We start from the raw sequence: 16,502 nt of genomic DNA on the forward strand, positions 1-16,502 counted from the left end.
CTTTTATTTACATCAACAGGAAACTTTGGCAATGAATTCAAGGAAAACTACATAGTAATAGTACTCCATAGTACTTGTGCAAGTAATTTGTATTGTATTAAGCCCAGCAGTACTAATATAGTGGACTACTTATTGAAAAAAAATATTTTACTAGACTTCAAAGTCAGATAACAATGGCTTGTGTTACTATGTCCAATGAACTTTGGCAACAAATTAGAGGAAAAGTACACAGTAATCATACTTCATAGTATTTATGAAAGTAATATATAATTTGTGAAGTGCAGTAATATATAATGTAAGACATGCAGTGAGCTGTGTTCCATACTGCTCCACTTTTAATTTGAAATGGGTGTCGGAACAGTGTTACCGTAATGCTCGGTGTATTTATCTAGTGAACGTGTGGCTCATTTGACTGCGGGCTAAGAAGTGTAGGCTCACTTGACCGCAGTTTTAAAGCAGTACTTCAACATTTTGGCAAATTGGCCCATTTAGCGCAATTCCTTAGTCATTTCAAACAGCATACTTACTTTTTTTTGGTGAGGGCGAGCTGTTGTTTATTCAGAGGTGAGTCGGGGAAGGTTTTCAGGACGGACACAATGGAGGTGAACGGTATTTTTGTTCCCCCTCGTCAAACTCATCAAATACACAATCCAACAACCCCAAAACTATGGAGGACTAAAAGGGCCAAAATTAAATAAATAAATACATCATTATATAATTAATTAAATGTGTCATTAATTAATTAAATATACCATTAATTAATTAAACATGTCATTAAATGTATCATTAATTAATTAAAATTGCATGCATTTCAAGTAAAAAACATGTATTATCATTTCACTAATTACCTCCGCCAGGACATGTAATCATTTCGGTTTGTTGGTTGGTTTGTTGTTTGGTTGGTTGGTTGGTTGGTTTGTTAGCAAGATCCCGGAAAAAATAATTGACGGATTTCAATGAAACTTTGTGGAAAGGTGGGTCTTGGAATAACTTAGAATTGATTAAATTTTGGTGATGATCCGGATCACTGTCTAGATCCAGGAATTTTTTAAAGGATTCTTTATCATTGATACGGAGTCTTTCACATGGTTGGGCTGGCCCGCTGACAGGGGGCAACAAACGCCTGTTTCACACAGGACGAGCCGCTTTCGACGCGGAAGTGGGAAGCGCCGCGCACCGACTGTCAGATCGGCGCCCCTGTTAACCTTTCTGACGGTTCATACAAGAGGTGCGGGACAGTGCCGCATGCTTAGCAGCTCGCGCCGTGGACCGCGGTCGCTCCGCTCCTCTCTATTTCCTCCGCGAGCTGCGCGCGCCGTGCACCGCCAGTTGTAAAGCTGGACAGAGCAGATCGCCCCACACAGGAAGTTGGGAACGGAAAATACGAGAGAATCCGGTCAATTTTCAAATTAAAATGAAGTAAAATAGCATTAATTATGTTGCTTTTCGGTTTTCCTTTTCAGATAAACACACACACACACACAGGGAGAGAAGGCGACAGGGTGATAGAGAGAGGCACCGCACGCTGCAGCGCTCGGCTCTGATCACACCCCGATCACAATGTTGTGTGATTATATATGGTGTTCTTATTGTTGTTGGTGACTGATTTGAGCTGTGGCGGAGGTCTGCGCTCTCTGAGTGCCAAATTCTAGTTAATTAATTAATTCATGGTCCGCGTGTTGCAGTGGATCATGAATGTATTTTATCTGTCAGCCTCGCCCGTCAAAGTCGGTGGGTGGGACTAACGCGAATCTAGTAGAATCCACTGCTTTGGTCTGCCTTGAAACCGGAAGTAGAAGAAGTCTGAAGTCTAAAGTAAACTCAGCGGTGAGTAAAAAAACTATGAAATATCAAATCAAATCAAATCAAACTTTATTTGTAGAGCACTTTTTCATATTTATAAAAACAACGCAAAGTGCTGAACAGTAAAAGCAGTCATAAAAACAAAAGAATAAAAACCGCACCATCAATAAATATACCACACACACACACACACACACACACACACACACACACACACACACACACACACACACACACACACACACGCACACACACTCTCTCTCTCTCTCTCTGAATTATTTGCACACAGCACAGGAGACATGGCATAGCACTAAGCATCATGGGAAAACACTACCAGTGGGGCCGTTCACACCAGGAGAAGGCGAAGGTTATTAATATTGGGGCCCCAGCGCTCAACCCCCGACCCTGCCAGACCAAGGGGAACCTGCACACCGAAGTGTGGAGACCCCCAGGCCAGCCAGGACCCGAGGCCTCGAGCGCAGTGACCCCAGCAGATTATCAGGACCAACTCCCGGTGTGAAGGGCCCCCCTCAGGAAACACTAGAGTTAAAACAGCTAAAGACATAAAAAAAGACATAATACAAAGTTAATAGTAAGATAACATTATAAAGTAAAAAATTAAAATAAGTTAGAAGCACATAATAAAAATCGAATGAATAAATAGGATAAATAGATTAAAATAAAAATGATAATAAAAAATAAAAATGATGGAGATAAGAACTATAAAAGGTTAATTAAAAGCCAGATTAAAAAGGTGTGTTTTTAACCTCCCTTTAAAAATATCAACAGTCTCTGCGGTCCTGAGGTTCTCCGGCAGGCTGTTCCACAGGCGGGGGCCGTAGTGGCTAAAAGCCGCCTCGCCATGGGTCTTTGTTCTAGCTTTGGGAACACACAATAAGGCACTGCCAGAGGACTTCAGGGCCCGCGACGGTCGATATGGTAAAACAGATCAGCTAAATAAGAAGGCGCAAGGCCATTAAGACATTTAAAAACTAATAAGAGAACTTTAAAATCCATCCTGAAGCGGACAGGGAGCCAATGCAGCGACTGTAAAACCGGTGTAATGTGGGCCCGCCCCCTGGTCCTCGTCAGCACGCGAGCGGCTGAGTTTTGCAATAACTGGAGGTTCGAAATATTCTTTTTTGGAAGACCAGAGAGCAAGGCATTACAATACTGTAATCTACAGGAGATAAAAGCTGCATTAGCACCTCTGTACTGGCCTGAGAGAGAAACGGGCGGACTCTGGCTATATTCTTAAGATGATAAAATCCAATCTTAGTTATGTTTTTAATGTGTGGAATAAAACTTAGCTCAGAGTCAAAAATCACGCCCAAGTTTTTAACTGATTGTGCTGGTTTAAAATCTAATAATTTGGGTAAAATTTTCTCTCTCTGACCTGGTTGAGCTGTAGGAAATTCACTGCCATCCATGACTTGATGTCTGAAATACAGTTAAAAAGGGGTTTCTATTGGCCCTGTGTCATCAGGAGACACGGCGATGTACAGCTGAGTATCGTCAGCATAGCTACGGAAACTGATGCCATGTCTCCTGATGATGTCCCCAAGTGGAAGCATGTAGAGATTAAAAAGTATGGGACCTAAAATTGAACCTTGGGGAACCCCACACCTAATTTCATGGGTTCCTGAGGAACAAGTATCCATACTTACATAAAAACATCAATCTTTGAGATAAGAACTGAACCAGTTAAGAACAGTACCAGAGAGGCCCACCAGGTGACTCAGTCTTTCCAAGCGAATGAGCAGCGGGACTGGTGTACACCGCTCACCGCCAAAGGGGCGGTGAAAGGCTACCGGGAATATTGCTGCGTGGACAGCTTCCCGTCGGTCCCCAGAGTGCCTGTGATTGAGGACTCCGTGAGACTGTGCCTCCTCCCGAAATCCTCCGCCTGGCCCGGCGGGAAGCCCATGCTGCCGTCAGAGAGGGACAGGCGCATAGTGGGCTTCCTGGACAGAGCATACGCTAGCGGCAATCAATCGTTTACCCTAGCGAACAACATGACATTTCTTCTGGGCTCCATCGACAAGATCTGCCACCAGAAGATCCAGTTATCTCCCGAAGACATTGAGGAGATCCAGAACGGAGCCGAGGCTCCGATGCGCATGTGCCGCGCCTCTGCCATCAACAGGGGCCGTGTCATGGCCAACGCACAGGTCACCATGAGGCACCTGTGGCTTGGTCTCTCATCACTCTCTGAGCGGGATCAGCGGGGAGTCCTGGGCCCCGCAAAACGCTGTAAAATGCACGTTTTGCTTGTTTAAAATGCACGTTTTTTACGGCATTTTATTTAAAAACGGGCGTTTTGTACGGCGTTCTACAGCCTTCGGTAAGAACGGCGTAAAATACGCGCGTTTGATTTGTCTAAACGCTTGTTTTTTACGGCGTTTTATTTAAAAACGGACATTTTTTACGGCGTCTTAAGGATCTGACGTGTTGGATTAGTGGCGAATTGTGACTCTTTCGGCTTTCCATACTTCTAACTTCAGCACCGCGGACAACGACTCGCCGAGCTCCGAGCTCTGCCCACCGCTGCTGGGTTCACCTCCATCGAAACACGGGCTTGCAGCCCCAACGGGGCCGCCCGCGCTGTTTCATGGGACGCCGCCCTCACAGCGCTTTCGGCGGGGCCCCCCGTCTCCCAAGGCCGGGAGGACAGGAGGGCCGTCCCCTCAGGCCGTGGTGCAGCCACTGACGCTATGTTTCCAGACGTGGCGCACGATACTGGGCCCGCTTTCACCCTGGTTGTCCAGTATACTGAGAATCGGTTATGGTCTACAATTTGCCTGTCGTCCGCCTCTTTTCAATGGGATCCTTCGAACGCGGCTCGCATGCCCTGCGGGGGCGGCTGCTCTCAAGGCAGAAGTGAACTCGCTCCTCTGCCACGGTGCGGTGACGGAGCTGAGCGTGGAAGAGGCGCACTCGGGTTTTTATTCCCCCTACTTCTTGGTTCCCAAGAGGAGCGGAGGCATGAGGCCCATTCTGGACCTGCGGGTCCAGAATGCTCACATAACCACCAGGAGGTTTCGCATGCTGACGGTCAAACACCTTCTGGAGAGCATCCACCCTGGGGACTGGATGACATCAGTCGACCTGACGGACGCCTACTTCCACATCCCCATCCTGGGGAGGCACAGGCCCTTCCTCCGGTTTGCTGTGGGGACCAGGTATTTTCAATACACCCAGCTCCCCTGCGGCTACTCTCTCGCTCCTCGCACTTTTACCAAGTGTGTCGAGGCGGCGCTGGAGCCGCTCCGTCATCGTGGACTGAGGATTCTCACCTACATCGATGACTGGCTCATACTGGCGTCCTCCTATCAGGAGGCGGTGGAGCACACGGCCCAGGTCCTGCACCACATCGACCTCCTGGGGTTCATGGTGAACCGGGACAAGAGCGCGCTCACCCCGACTCAGCATACGGCTTACCTGCGGTTGGAGCTGGACACGCTCTCTATGACGGCCCGCCTCTCCAAGGACAGGCGAACCTCCCTCCTCTCGGCCCTGAGGTCTGTGATGACCACACCCCTGGTCAGGGTCCGTCTGGTCAGGACCGTTTTAGGCTTGATGGCCGCGGCCCACCCAGTGGTTTGGTTGGGCCTTCTGCACATGTGCAGACTGCAGCGCTGGTTCTCATGCCTCTGCTGCTCGGGGAAACAGGACGGACACAGATTGGTCTCAATCCCGCTTCAGGCGCATCAGGATCTCCTTTTCTGGATGGATCCTGCTCTCTTCATGCATGGAGTTCCCCTGGGCTGCCTGTCGCATCACGTCCAGGTGTTCGCGGATGCGTCTCTCGCAGGATGGGGCTGAACCCTGGGCCATCTCGCGGTGGGCGTAACCTGGGGTTCCCCACATCCTCACTTCAACGTAATGGAAATGACGGCGGTGCAGCAGGTTCTGCTCCATTTCCAAGACAAGTTGAAGGACAGCCATGCGCTCATCAGGACGGACAACACCACGGTGGTCGCGTACCTTAACAGGTAGGGGGGGACTCGGTCACTCCCTCTTCACCGCAAAATGGCGGAGACCCTGCTGTGGGCGGACCGGCACCTCGCCTCCCTCAGAGCGTGACACGTGCCCGGGGTCCTCAACGTTGGCGCGGACAGAATGTCCAGGGGAGTCCCACTCCACGACGAGTGGGGCCTGTCCCCGTGGGTCGTAGCCCAACTCTGGTCCAAGTTCAGCCACCCAGTGGCAGACCTTTTTGCCAGTGCAGAGAACGCACAGTGCCCACTCTGGTTCTCGCTCCGGTCATCAGACGTACCCCCTCTCGGGGTAGACGCTTTCGCACACAGGAGCTGTCCTGTACGCGTTCCCTCCAGCCCGCCTCTTGACCCCGTTGCTGCGCAGGGTGAGGATGCAGAACCTCCACGTGATCGTGGTGGCTCCGGACTCCCCAAGTGCACGGTGGTTCCCGGACCTGGTCCAGTTGGTGGTTGGAGACCCGTGGCTGATCCCCGATGGGCCCGACGCGCTGCTGCAGGCAGGGGGCGCCCTTTGGTCCCACCCTCTCCTAGGCGGAAGACTCCTGGCTTGGAGGCTGAGAGGGTGAGATTAGTGGAACTAGATCTCCCCCCGGCGGTGGTTTCCACCATCCAGAGTGCCAGGGCCTCCTCCACTGTTAAGGCCGACAGGTCTTGGTGGCATCTCTTCACCACGTGGTGCTTGGAGAGGGGTTTGGACCCGGTCTCCTGCACTATCGGTGGAGTTCTGGAGTTTCTCCAGGTCCTGTTGGACAGTGGTCGCACTGCATCCACCCTGGCGGTGTTTGCATCTGCCATTGCAGCGGGTCATGGCAGTTTCGGCCGCTTCTCTGCGCGCAGTCACCCGCTGGTGAAGCGGTTTCTGCGTGAGGTGTGTCGGCTACGGCCACCCCCCAGACATGTGGTCTCCCTGTGGGACCTCCACACGGTGTTGGAGGGTCTTAAGGGACCCCCCTTTGAGCCTTTGGAGCAGGCAGCGGACCGCTTTCTCTCTTTTAAGGCCGCCATCTTGTTAGTGCTAGCATCCGCCAAGAGAGTTGGGGATCTCTGCACTCTGTCGGTCCACCCATCCTGCATGGTGTTCAGCCCAGATGGGTGTCTTGTGCACCTTTGGCCAAATCCGGCCTTTCATCCCAAGGTGATCACCTCGGACTTTCGGTCGCAGGTGATCCGGATCAGGACGCTTTGCTCCCTGCCTGGTTCATCCGGTGACGACCCGCGGCTGTGGTTGCTTTGCCCCGTCAGGGCTCTCCGTCTCTACGTTGAGCGCACAGCTGGGTTTCGCTCTATGGACCAGCTGTTTGTGTGGTACAGGGCCAGGGGGCGTGGAGGCCCGCTATCCTCCCAGCGTCTCGCCTATTGGGTGGAGGGCGCTATTGCAGCTGCTTATGAGGCGTAGAATCTTCCGCCGCCGGTGATGATTCGTGCTCATTCCACACGGAACATGGCTGCGTCCGCAGCCCTGTGCAGAGGTGTCACAGTGGCCATGTCGGTTCTCGGCGAGAACAGGGGTTCTGTTGCCTAACCATGCTGGTCTTCTTGGCCTGGCTGCCGCTCCCTGTGGGGGTCGCGAGCCAGGGTGTGCCTCCGCCTGCCGCTGTGGCTTCGTCCCGGTCGGCGTGTGTTTGTGTGTGTCGCTTGGTGATACTTATGCACTTTTGGGCAGTGCCTCGGTCAGGTTGCTTGCCCCATTTTCTCTGGAAGTTATTCGACTGTTCTGGCGTACGGTTTGTTTACTTCCGCTTTTCTGCACCAATCCTTCAAGCATGCCAGCTGCGGGTGCATTCATCCCCTATGGCCTCTGCCTTGGTTTATACCAATAGCGAAGCCCGTAGGCGGGCTAAGCATACCACGATGTAGAATTAGTAGTTATTACTAAACGTAACTCCAGTTCTACGAGTGTATGCGTGCCCACCTACCTGCTGGCCCAGCTGTCTGCTTTCTCCTTCGTTGATTCAGAAGAAGGAACAGTAAGCGGCAGAGCCCGGTTTTATACCCTCTGAGAGGGGCGTGGTGCTGTGCCAGTACATGGGCAGGATTGGTGCGCAGGTTTCAGTTTGGTCTCAGTGGATTGGCTGGCGCCAAGAGGATTACCAATAGCGAAGCCCCTAGGCGGGCACGCATACACTCGTAGAACTTGAGTTAGTTTAGTAACTGCTAAATTTCCACGGCAGGTCCGCGTCCCGTCAGCTCGGCACAGGGTGTCCTGTCGCCATGCGCACCGCGCACTCTGGACATCCCTCCATCCAAGTGATGGAAAACACGCCAAAAAAAAAAAAAAAAACATTCCAGTATTCGACAGAATCTCTTTTTTAAAAAAAAAACTTTGTTGAAGTTCACGCGCAGTCGATGCAGGCTTACTTGTTGTTGGTGTCGTCAGTGCACACGGCCGGCGTGATGGAGGCTCTGGCTCTCCGGGGATAAACCTCTTTGCATTAGCGGCGGCGGATGCGCAGCTCAATCTTTCTCTCCCACCCAGCCGCACCGCTCCCGTGGGATCATTTCCCCCCCGCAATTCACCCCGAGGTGAATATGAAGTGAGACACCAACAGTCCGAGACTCACAAAAAACGTGTGGCTCAAAAGATCCGTTCCCATTCCATGAATACGTTCCTGCTCAAACCCAAACAACTCGAACACAGATAAAGTGACAGCAGCTGAACTAACGAGCGTCTAACATGACGTACAACACTCCCTTCGTACAGGTCAGAACACTGGCAGTAAGCTACAATACGTCTTATTTGAATATTAGCTTCAATATTGTTCTGTCAGAGCAAACACTTTAATAGTGTGGTGTTTGCATTTTAAATCTTTTTGTGCCTTCAGTACCACAATGTTTATTTTTTTATTTAACATTTTATTTATACAGGAGTAGCCCCTTGAGATGCACCATCTCGTTTTCAAGGGGTTCCTCTGAAATAAATGACAATTAACATAAAGAGCATGGCATAAAATTTGCCGACGCACAGTAAATAACAGGTTAATAGATCATTTAAAATGCATTTGGTAGAGGTCTAATTAGTCTGCTGTTCTGAACTGCATGAGTGAGGCGAGCTCCTCGCAGCATTGTTTTCATTCAGATTGCTGGATTTGATTTGTTGAGCTGATAGGTGAATGGAGCCTTCTTCAGGAGCCACATCTTGGACTTGAATATGTGGTTCATTATTGTTCAGGACAAACACTTTAATGTTGTGGTGTTTGGAGTTGAATGAAGGCTTTGTTGTTATCTTACATGAACCTGGGAAAGTTGCATTAAAATGATATATCATATACTTGGGCAGAATACCGGTAAATTTTTTTTAAATTAATTATTGAAGACAACCACGACATCTTGGTGTCCCACATTGTCCCACTCAGATATAGTCTCTGTCCCACATGTGGTAAATTGGGATCTGGTCACCCAAGCTGCAACAGAAAATTACTACAATCTCAACATGAAGCCAATTTTAATAATACAGACTGGTGCAAAATACAGTGAAATATCAAAATTAAAATAAAATAAAATCCTCTTATGGCTTTTAAAAACTCACTCTGACTGCCTGGCTTTGAGGCTCATCCTCATCTTCTTTCATGGCAGAATCACTGACATCTCAGCTCAGGTCTCAGTGTTGTGTTGTGCCTGCTACTCCCTGCTTTCTTTTTTTTTAATCAAGATTTTCTTTGAGAGTTTTATATTTTTCACCCACACCCCTAACCTACAGAATATAAAACATTTCCTGATAGAAAGCATTGTTCATTAAAAAAAAAGGAAAAAGCTGGAAATTCCAATTATCAAAACTGCTTGAAATCACATTTACAGGAATTTAAGATTTAAAAAATGTCCTCACACTGGCGAGATTAGTCTATATCTGAAGGTCTTTCTATTTGGATTTTTCCTAAATTTTCTCCCATATTCCAAAAACCTGTACTTGAGATTGACTGGTCACTCTGAGTTACTCTAAGTGTGTTTACACATTTATCTTCTGCTATGTGATAGTAAGAATTTAGTAAAATGCTTTTTATATTGAATATACTACTTTGTTGTAACAATTTTTCTTTTCAGAGATGAAGCGATCTTTGACAACGGTTGTTTTACATTCTAAAGAAAGTCCCCCACACACACCTCCAATTTAAGAGTGTAATCCAATCTGGGCTCAGCTGACACACACAAAGAAATACTGCTGTAAATAAATAATATGCAAATATGATCAGACATGGCATTTTGATCAATTTATTTAGCGTAAGCTTCAAGATTACAGGCACAAAGTTCATCAGTGGTTTTCAATAAAGAGTCAAAACATTAAATTCAGAGTAAGAAAACATGTGCAATTTATACATGATAGATATTATTGATGGATTTTATTTTAATGAAATCTTGATTTGAAACCCATATTATGAAAACATGTTATTTGACTTATATGAGATTTTAGGAATGAGCAGAGGCAGAAAATCAGCTTTTGAAAAGTGAGATACTCTTTGCAACCCCACAACTCAATTTTACGGAATGTTAAGTAAATTTGTTTAAAGGCACAGAACTGCATGAAGTGTTATTTCTTGTACTTCCTGTGTGTGACGGTGCACACCACTCCGCTCTTCGGCCTGAGCGTGCCGGTGTCCAAGATGTCGAAGGTCTGTCCCGGGACCAGGTCGAAGTCGAACCTTTGGAGGAGTTTGGCCATCACTACCTTGGCCTCCATCTGAAAACACCATCATAAAGCTCTCGATCAACTCCAGTCATTAATCTTTGCTGCTTGATGTGTTTTTATGAGTTGATTTGGCCACGCCCACCTGAGCGAAGTTCAGTCCCAGGCATGAGCGTGGTCCGAGGGAGAACGGGTAGTAGCAGTAGTACGGCCTTTAAAAACACATTAAAAATAAAAAGGTTTTCATTTGACTTTGATTACCGGTTCATGGAACATCATACTGAGGGAAAACGCTGCTTACTTGGGAGCGTCTGGATGAAATCTGTCGGGATCAAACTTCAGTGGGTCCTTGAAAAATTTGTCCATCCTTGAAGCCACATAGCTGCTGAACTGAAAATCAAAACACACAAATTGTTTATAAGGCACTTTACTGGGTCTGTTTAAACTTGCTGTGTATCAAATAACTTTGGCCTCTCTCGCTACTTTCACACCGCTGATTTGGAAAACGTAGAGCTGCCTGGCAACAACACAACCACAGCCACTCGGGTTTGAAAGCCAAAGAAGCACAAAGCTATCAGTATCTTTTCAAACAAAGCAGATCTCTCAGTGAATTATTTCAAACATTTCTTTTTGAGCCCGACATGTCGGTAAACACAGACGTCAGCCACCTGGAACGGAGCTGATGCTAGCAGGAGTAGCATTCTCCCAGCTGAAGCCACTTTCCTCGTTTATCTTCTCATGTCAGTTTGTGGAGAAGGAAAGAGGATTTTCATTTTGATCCTGCGGGTCGGTTTCAGTGTGGAGCTTTCTGTGTGTGCAATGTGGGTTTCCTCTCGGTTCACTGTTCTCCTCCCACGGTCCAGAAACACTGGAGATGTGCTGCTACCAGCATCAGAGGTCATTTCAGGTCCTCATAGCCAATGAAATGTCCTAGGGTTTAGAATAACCCTGATATGATCTAAAATACTACATCTCTGAGTCCAGGCTACATGTTTATGGCTTTAGAGATGTAAAAATAACACCAATGACCAAGAGAGGGCCTTATACCACCCACAAATAAATTAGAAGAACACACCGAGATATAACCACAAGGTATCTGTTACTGGAAGCTACAGCAGGTTCAGACACACAAACCATCAGCTTTCAAATGAGACTCACAATATACGTGAGGCCTCCAGGGACTTTAATTCCATTGATGACCTTGTCTTCCAAAACTTCCCGGGACGTTCCCGGAGCCGTCGCGTACATTCTCAGAGTCTCTTTCAGCACCTGGGAAAGGTCAAGGGTGAAATTATTCAATAGAAATAGACTAGTAGAGCACAGTGGAGCAGAATTTCACAGACCTGTGTGAGATAGGTCAGCTTCCCCAGGTCTTCATAACTCAGGTCCTGCTTCATCCCAATGACTTCATCTACCTCAGCCTTCACTCTGGAGAACAGAAAGAATCACTCAAAAATTGACTGGCTTTTTTACTGGTTGGATCATCGGTCCTCTTACTTCTCCAGGACGTCAGGATTACGTCCAAGCTCCATGATGCAAAAGGCCAGCTGATTGGCTGTCGTTTCTTGTCCTGTAACATCAGCAAATTAAACAAAAAAGCTCATCATAATGTGCTATAAGGGGACTTTTTTAATCACAGTGAAATCAGTTCTGAATAAAAACTACATTTGAAACAAATCTCATCAATATTATATGAAATAAAACTCCACATACAGAGAGAAAATATCCATTTTAACAAAGGGATCAAAACTTTTGGTGCCAAGAAATATCAATATTTCATCCAAACACTTTTCCAAAGAATGGATGTATGTTTTTCTTCATATTGATCCATATGTAATTGTATTTCCAGTATTTATCAGAGCAAAACATACCTGCAATAAAAAATGTCACGAAGTTGTCCAACATAATCTCTTCATCCTCTTGAGTTGTGTTTTCTTTTGGAATTAAAAAAAAGAAAAAAAAAAAGCAAATGTTCAGATGAACACTCTATAAATCACATCACAGACACATTTAAATCATCGTGAGATGTATGTGAACTTCAGGGACCAGAACCTTTGTCAAAGCATTTGATGATCTGCGTGAGGATGTCCTTGGGGGGATCTTCGCCGTTTCGCATGGCCAGCCTCCGTTTGTTGATCCACTGAGCTCCGGTTGTGCGCAGCAGCCGGCACGCTTTTCTCACCTCGTTAACAAATGGCCAGTTCACTGGATTGTACTGGAAACACAGTTAGAACATGAGATGCTACACTGTTAAGGTTCCACTGAACATGTTTTGGTATAAGTTGTGACCAATTGCCTTCGATCTGCCTCGAGATACAGGAGGATCAACCATCAAGAAAATGACACTTAATGTTCATGATGCCTTCAATATGATTGATCTGCCAATCAGCACACCTTTACCCATCACCCACTGCGTTGAAATATGGAAATTTGAGGTTCAGAAGCATGTTGAAACCAGGTAACCTAAAAAATATTCACATTTAGCAGTATTGTGAAGAACCTCAATCCTCCAACTCCCAGCTTTTCATAGAAGAAAGGATGACAAATCAGAAGAAAGGCAGGTATGAAGAAAAGATTGAGGGCAAGAAAGACAAAGAAAGAAGGAAAGAAGTATTGAAGAAACCTTTGTTCAAAACACAAAATTCTGTAAAAAAAACGATGACCTGTCCATTATCAAAAATGTGAAAGAAAGGATGACAATCCCACAGCATGAAACCTGAAGAGAAGTGATCAACCAATAAATCAATGCAGTCACACCCGACACAGTTAATGTTTCATGACAAAAGACTTTCCCTTCCTGCGATACCACAGGCCATGCCCGATTCCCCCACAGTGAATTAAAACCACCCAGGTGAATTCATGTGGCCCCCCGCAGACAGACGGATTGTCCACTTGTGATCTACAGTGAGAAATACCTGAAAAAAAACGTCTCTGAAGTTGAACACCATCCCTTTCAAACACGTCTCGATGGCTTTTGGAAACGGTGAACTATTATTCAGGAGGTTTAAATCCTCACCAAAAGCAACCTGAATGGAACGAAAGAAGAAAGTAAAGGTACACACTGACAGCTACACCAGACCGGTAGGTGATTTGTTCAGGAATGTTGGACGAGAGCTTCTGTAGCCGGAAAACAGACAGTGACCTTTGTGATAACGTCGAGGGTGACACAGTTGACGAGGTTGTGCATGTTGGCGTCAGTTTTACTATCAGCCATCTCCGAAAGTTTATTCATCAGTTTCTCTGCCTGCTCATTGAAGGTGCCCATCAGTCCTCTCAAATACCTGGAAGTAGAGGCACTTGAAGACTGAATTTCCAGAATACACTAGCAGAACATAATGAAAAAAGCAGTTCACACAATATCAACAGGATCAAAGATGATTTTAAGTACATAGATGCTTTGTTTGGTCTTCTTGGAGTTACTCACGCGGTGCTGAATGCAGGATCCATGATCCGCCGCTGCTTAAACCACAGATTATGATCAATGGCTGTTACCAGGCCGTCTCCTAAGAACCTTGACAAGAGAAAGGTGAGAATAAAAATAAGTGAATGACCACCGGAGTCACCTAGTCACATGCTGGACTTCAGAAATCTGCTGTATCTGAAAAACATGCACCAACTTTGAAAACAATGCCAGAGAAGGCATCAAGACACTGGGTCACACAAATGGGTCAGTTTTGACCCATTTTGATCAGTTTAAAGATAGAAGAAAGACCCTGAGGCTGACTTTGGCGTTGAAATTGATGATGAGGAGTCGAATGACATCTGGCTATCTCCCTAATTGTTTTCCTATAAACCGAGCAAAAGAACAGACAGACATGTCTTCTCCAAGGGAAACGGTTTTCATTTCAGCAAGATAATATAAAAAAACTTTGTATCTTTCTGGGGTTTGAGCTGTAGCATGTTGTGGCATATCCACACACTCTACTGTCACTGAGGCATTCACAGGAACAAACCGTAAATGTGACGATCCCATCACTCACCTTTCACCAAACAGCTTGAAGGCTCTGTTGTGGACGAAATTGTCTTTGAGATACTTTGGGGACATCAAGACTTCCTGGAAATTGAATGACATTTAAGAAATTTTTGATTGAACAAATTTACCAAGTCAGTTGGACAAGATTAAAAACTAGGACTCGTGTCAGGAAGGCACTTCTGAGCACTTTTACACCGTTTTTCTTGCGTAATGATAGCACGAGAGGTATTTACCTTGGTTGTCTCTGGACAGTAGACACACACGAAAACGATATGGGCTGCATTTACTCTGTAAACAGGTCCGTATATCTCAGCCCTGTGAATGAAATCAACAGTAAAATAAAAATCCAATATAGTATGCTTCAAGTGCACCTGGTACAAAACCTACAATAGCGCAGGGATTCGTTATCAGGAAAATACTATATATGTCTAATCATGGAGTTCACTGTTATAATATTACTTTCACAGTTCTTCAAGATACTGGAAAAACTAGTCAAAACAACATCAGACACACAAGTTAATATCAGACATCCAATTTAAACGTAGAACCAACAGCTGTTGGTTCTCAGCATTTCCCTTACACTCATCACTAATCCAGGAGATCACAAAACTATTTTGATTAAAAAAACATACATACACAATGTATATGTATTAGTACTAAAGTGGGAACTGTACTGTACTGGTTAAAAATTTATTGAGGAGAAAAGCAAATTTCTACAAATGGGAGATGTCAAATATCACTTGTGGTGTACCTCAGGGATCAGTGTTGGGCCCCTGACTGTTTATTCAATGCATAAATGACATGCCAACTTCTGAAAATTTGGAGATATGTTTTTTTTCTTCCTGTTTTTATTTTTTTGCTGACAATCCCAACATTTTCTACCTGGGGAGGATTTGCAGTTGCTTGTGAATGAAATCACAACAAATTAAAGATCTGGTTTGATAAAAGCAAACAAACAAATTATCACTAAATTTGAACAACACTGCATCTATGCTATTTGGAAACCATAGAATAGACGCAGAAGTTCAAATCAGGACTGAAAATGTTATTATTGAAAAAAGTGTATGAAAATACATTTCCTGGTGTGATGCTGGAACACAAAATCAGAACTCAAAATACAATGCACTCAGTCAAAGATAAGAAGGAGCATTGCCTTTTCAGAGAAAGCCAGACGAGTAATGGAGCAGAAATCACTGCTTGTCATTCCCTGCACACGTCTTCGGTTCGGAGGAGCGTATTAAAACAGTATAACACTATTAATATTACAAATAATAATGATAATAATAAAAGTTCAATTCAATAGGAAACATCAGGAAAGCGGTGCACTGGTATGAACCTGGTTGAACCATTAAAATTTTCATTTACCATTCCAGAAACTTGTCGTGAACATTTCCGTCCTTTTTCGTGATCCTCAGAAATGTCTCAGCGTGTCCGAGGAAGAAGCTGTCCGGAGAAAAAACAGTTAAAGTCAGCTGAATTGTTGCGTTGAGCCGCGTTTGCGGCGCCCCGCGGGGTTTACCTGTCCCTCGGCGGTCCGGGGATGTGGTCATACTTCATGTGGGAGCGTTTGATGTACAGGCAATAACCCAGGAATGCCACGAAAAGCAGGGCGAGCACAACCAGGAGCAGGTTCAAAAGCGCCATGTCGGTCGGTCACTTCACCAAAACTGCGACACTTTTGCTGCAGGCAGTCCGCAAAGATGTGGTTGCTCAGCGCAGATTGACCAAACTGCTTTGCAAACATTTCCGCAACGCGCGCTTTTATAAGTTTCCTTTTAAGGATTTTTCTCGCGATATCGTGGCGCAGCGCAGGCTCCATAGCTCAGTGGTTAGAGCACTGGTCTTGTAAACCAGGGGTCGCGAGTTCGATCCTCGCTGGGGCCTGGCTCGGAAAACGTTTTTGGCTTGGATTATTTTATGTTTTCTTGTCTTATCTTACATATTGCCGTCTGATCTTTCACCTCGACAGGGAACACAGACCTGCAGGCTTCGTGAATTTACAAAATGTCTTTGTCACCACAATGTATTTAACAGCCACTTTCAATTACAATCACACATTTGCTGATTTAATTATTTTCTGCTTATAGGAACAAAAACCCTTCAATAC

At 45.8% G+C, this 16,502-nt stretch overlaps 1 protein-coding gene and 1 non-coding gene across 3 annotated transcripts; one reads left to right on the forward strand and one right to left on the reverse strand.

Moving 5' to 3' along the window:
- Nucleotides 1-10,007: 10,007 nt before the first annotated feature.
- On the reverse strand, nucleotides 10,008-16,131 carry LOC115401760 (cholesterol 24-hydroxylase-like). 2 transcript variants are annotated; one of them, XM_030110072.1, is made up of 15 exons: nucleotides 15,915-16,131; nucleotides 15,761-15,838; nucleotides 14,629-14,710; nucleotides 14,403-14,476; nucleotides 13,847-13,933; nucleotides 13,565-13,703; nucleotides 13,338-13,448; nucleotides 12,475-12,637; nucleotides 12,294-12,356; nucleotides 11,920-11,992; nucleotides 11,766-11,850; nucleotides 11,581-11,691; nucleotides 10,724-10,812; nucleotides 10,568-10,634; nucleotides 10,008-10,476 (listed from the first exon to the last, which is right to left on the reverse strand). In XM_030110072.1, the coding sequence occupies exons 1-15, from the start codon at nucleotides 16,037-16,039 to the stop codon at nucleotides 10,327-10,329; spliced, it is 1,497 nt and encodes a 498-aa protein (XP_029965932.1). In that variant the 5' UTR covers nucleotides 16,040-16,131; the 3' UTR covers nucleotides 10,008-10,326. The 2 variants fall into 2 exon arrangements, with proteins under 2 accessions (XP_029965932.1, XP_029965931.1); XM_030110071.1 differs by having other exon boundaries at nucleotides 12,294-12,359.
- Nucleotides 16,132-16,206: 75 nt separating this feature from the next.
- On the forward strand, nucleotides 16,207-16,279 carry trnat-ugu (transfer RNA threonine (anticodon UGU)). The gene has a single exon. It is a non-coding gene; the product is annotated as a tRNA-Thr (tRNA).
- Nucleotides 16,280-16,502: the final 223 nt, after the last annotated feature.

Source organism: Salarias fasciatus, chromosome 15 (assembly GCF_902148845.1).
Source record: "Salarias fasciatus chromosome 15, fSalaFa1.1, whole genome shotgun sequence".
Taxonomy (NCBI): domain Eukaryota; kingdom Metazoa; phylum Chordata; class Actinopteri; order Blenniiformes; family Blenniidae; genus Salarias; species Salarias fasciatus.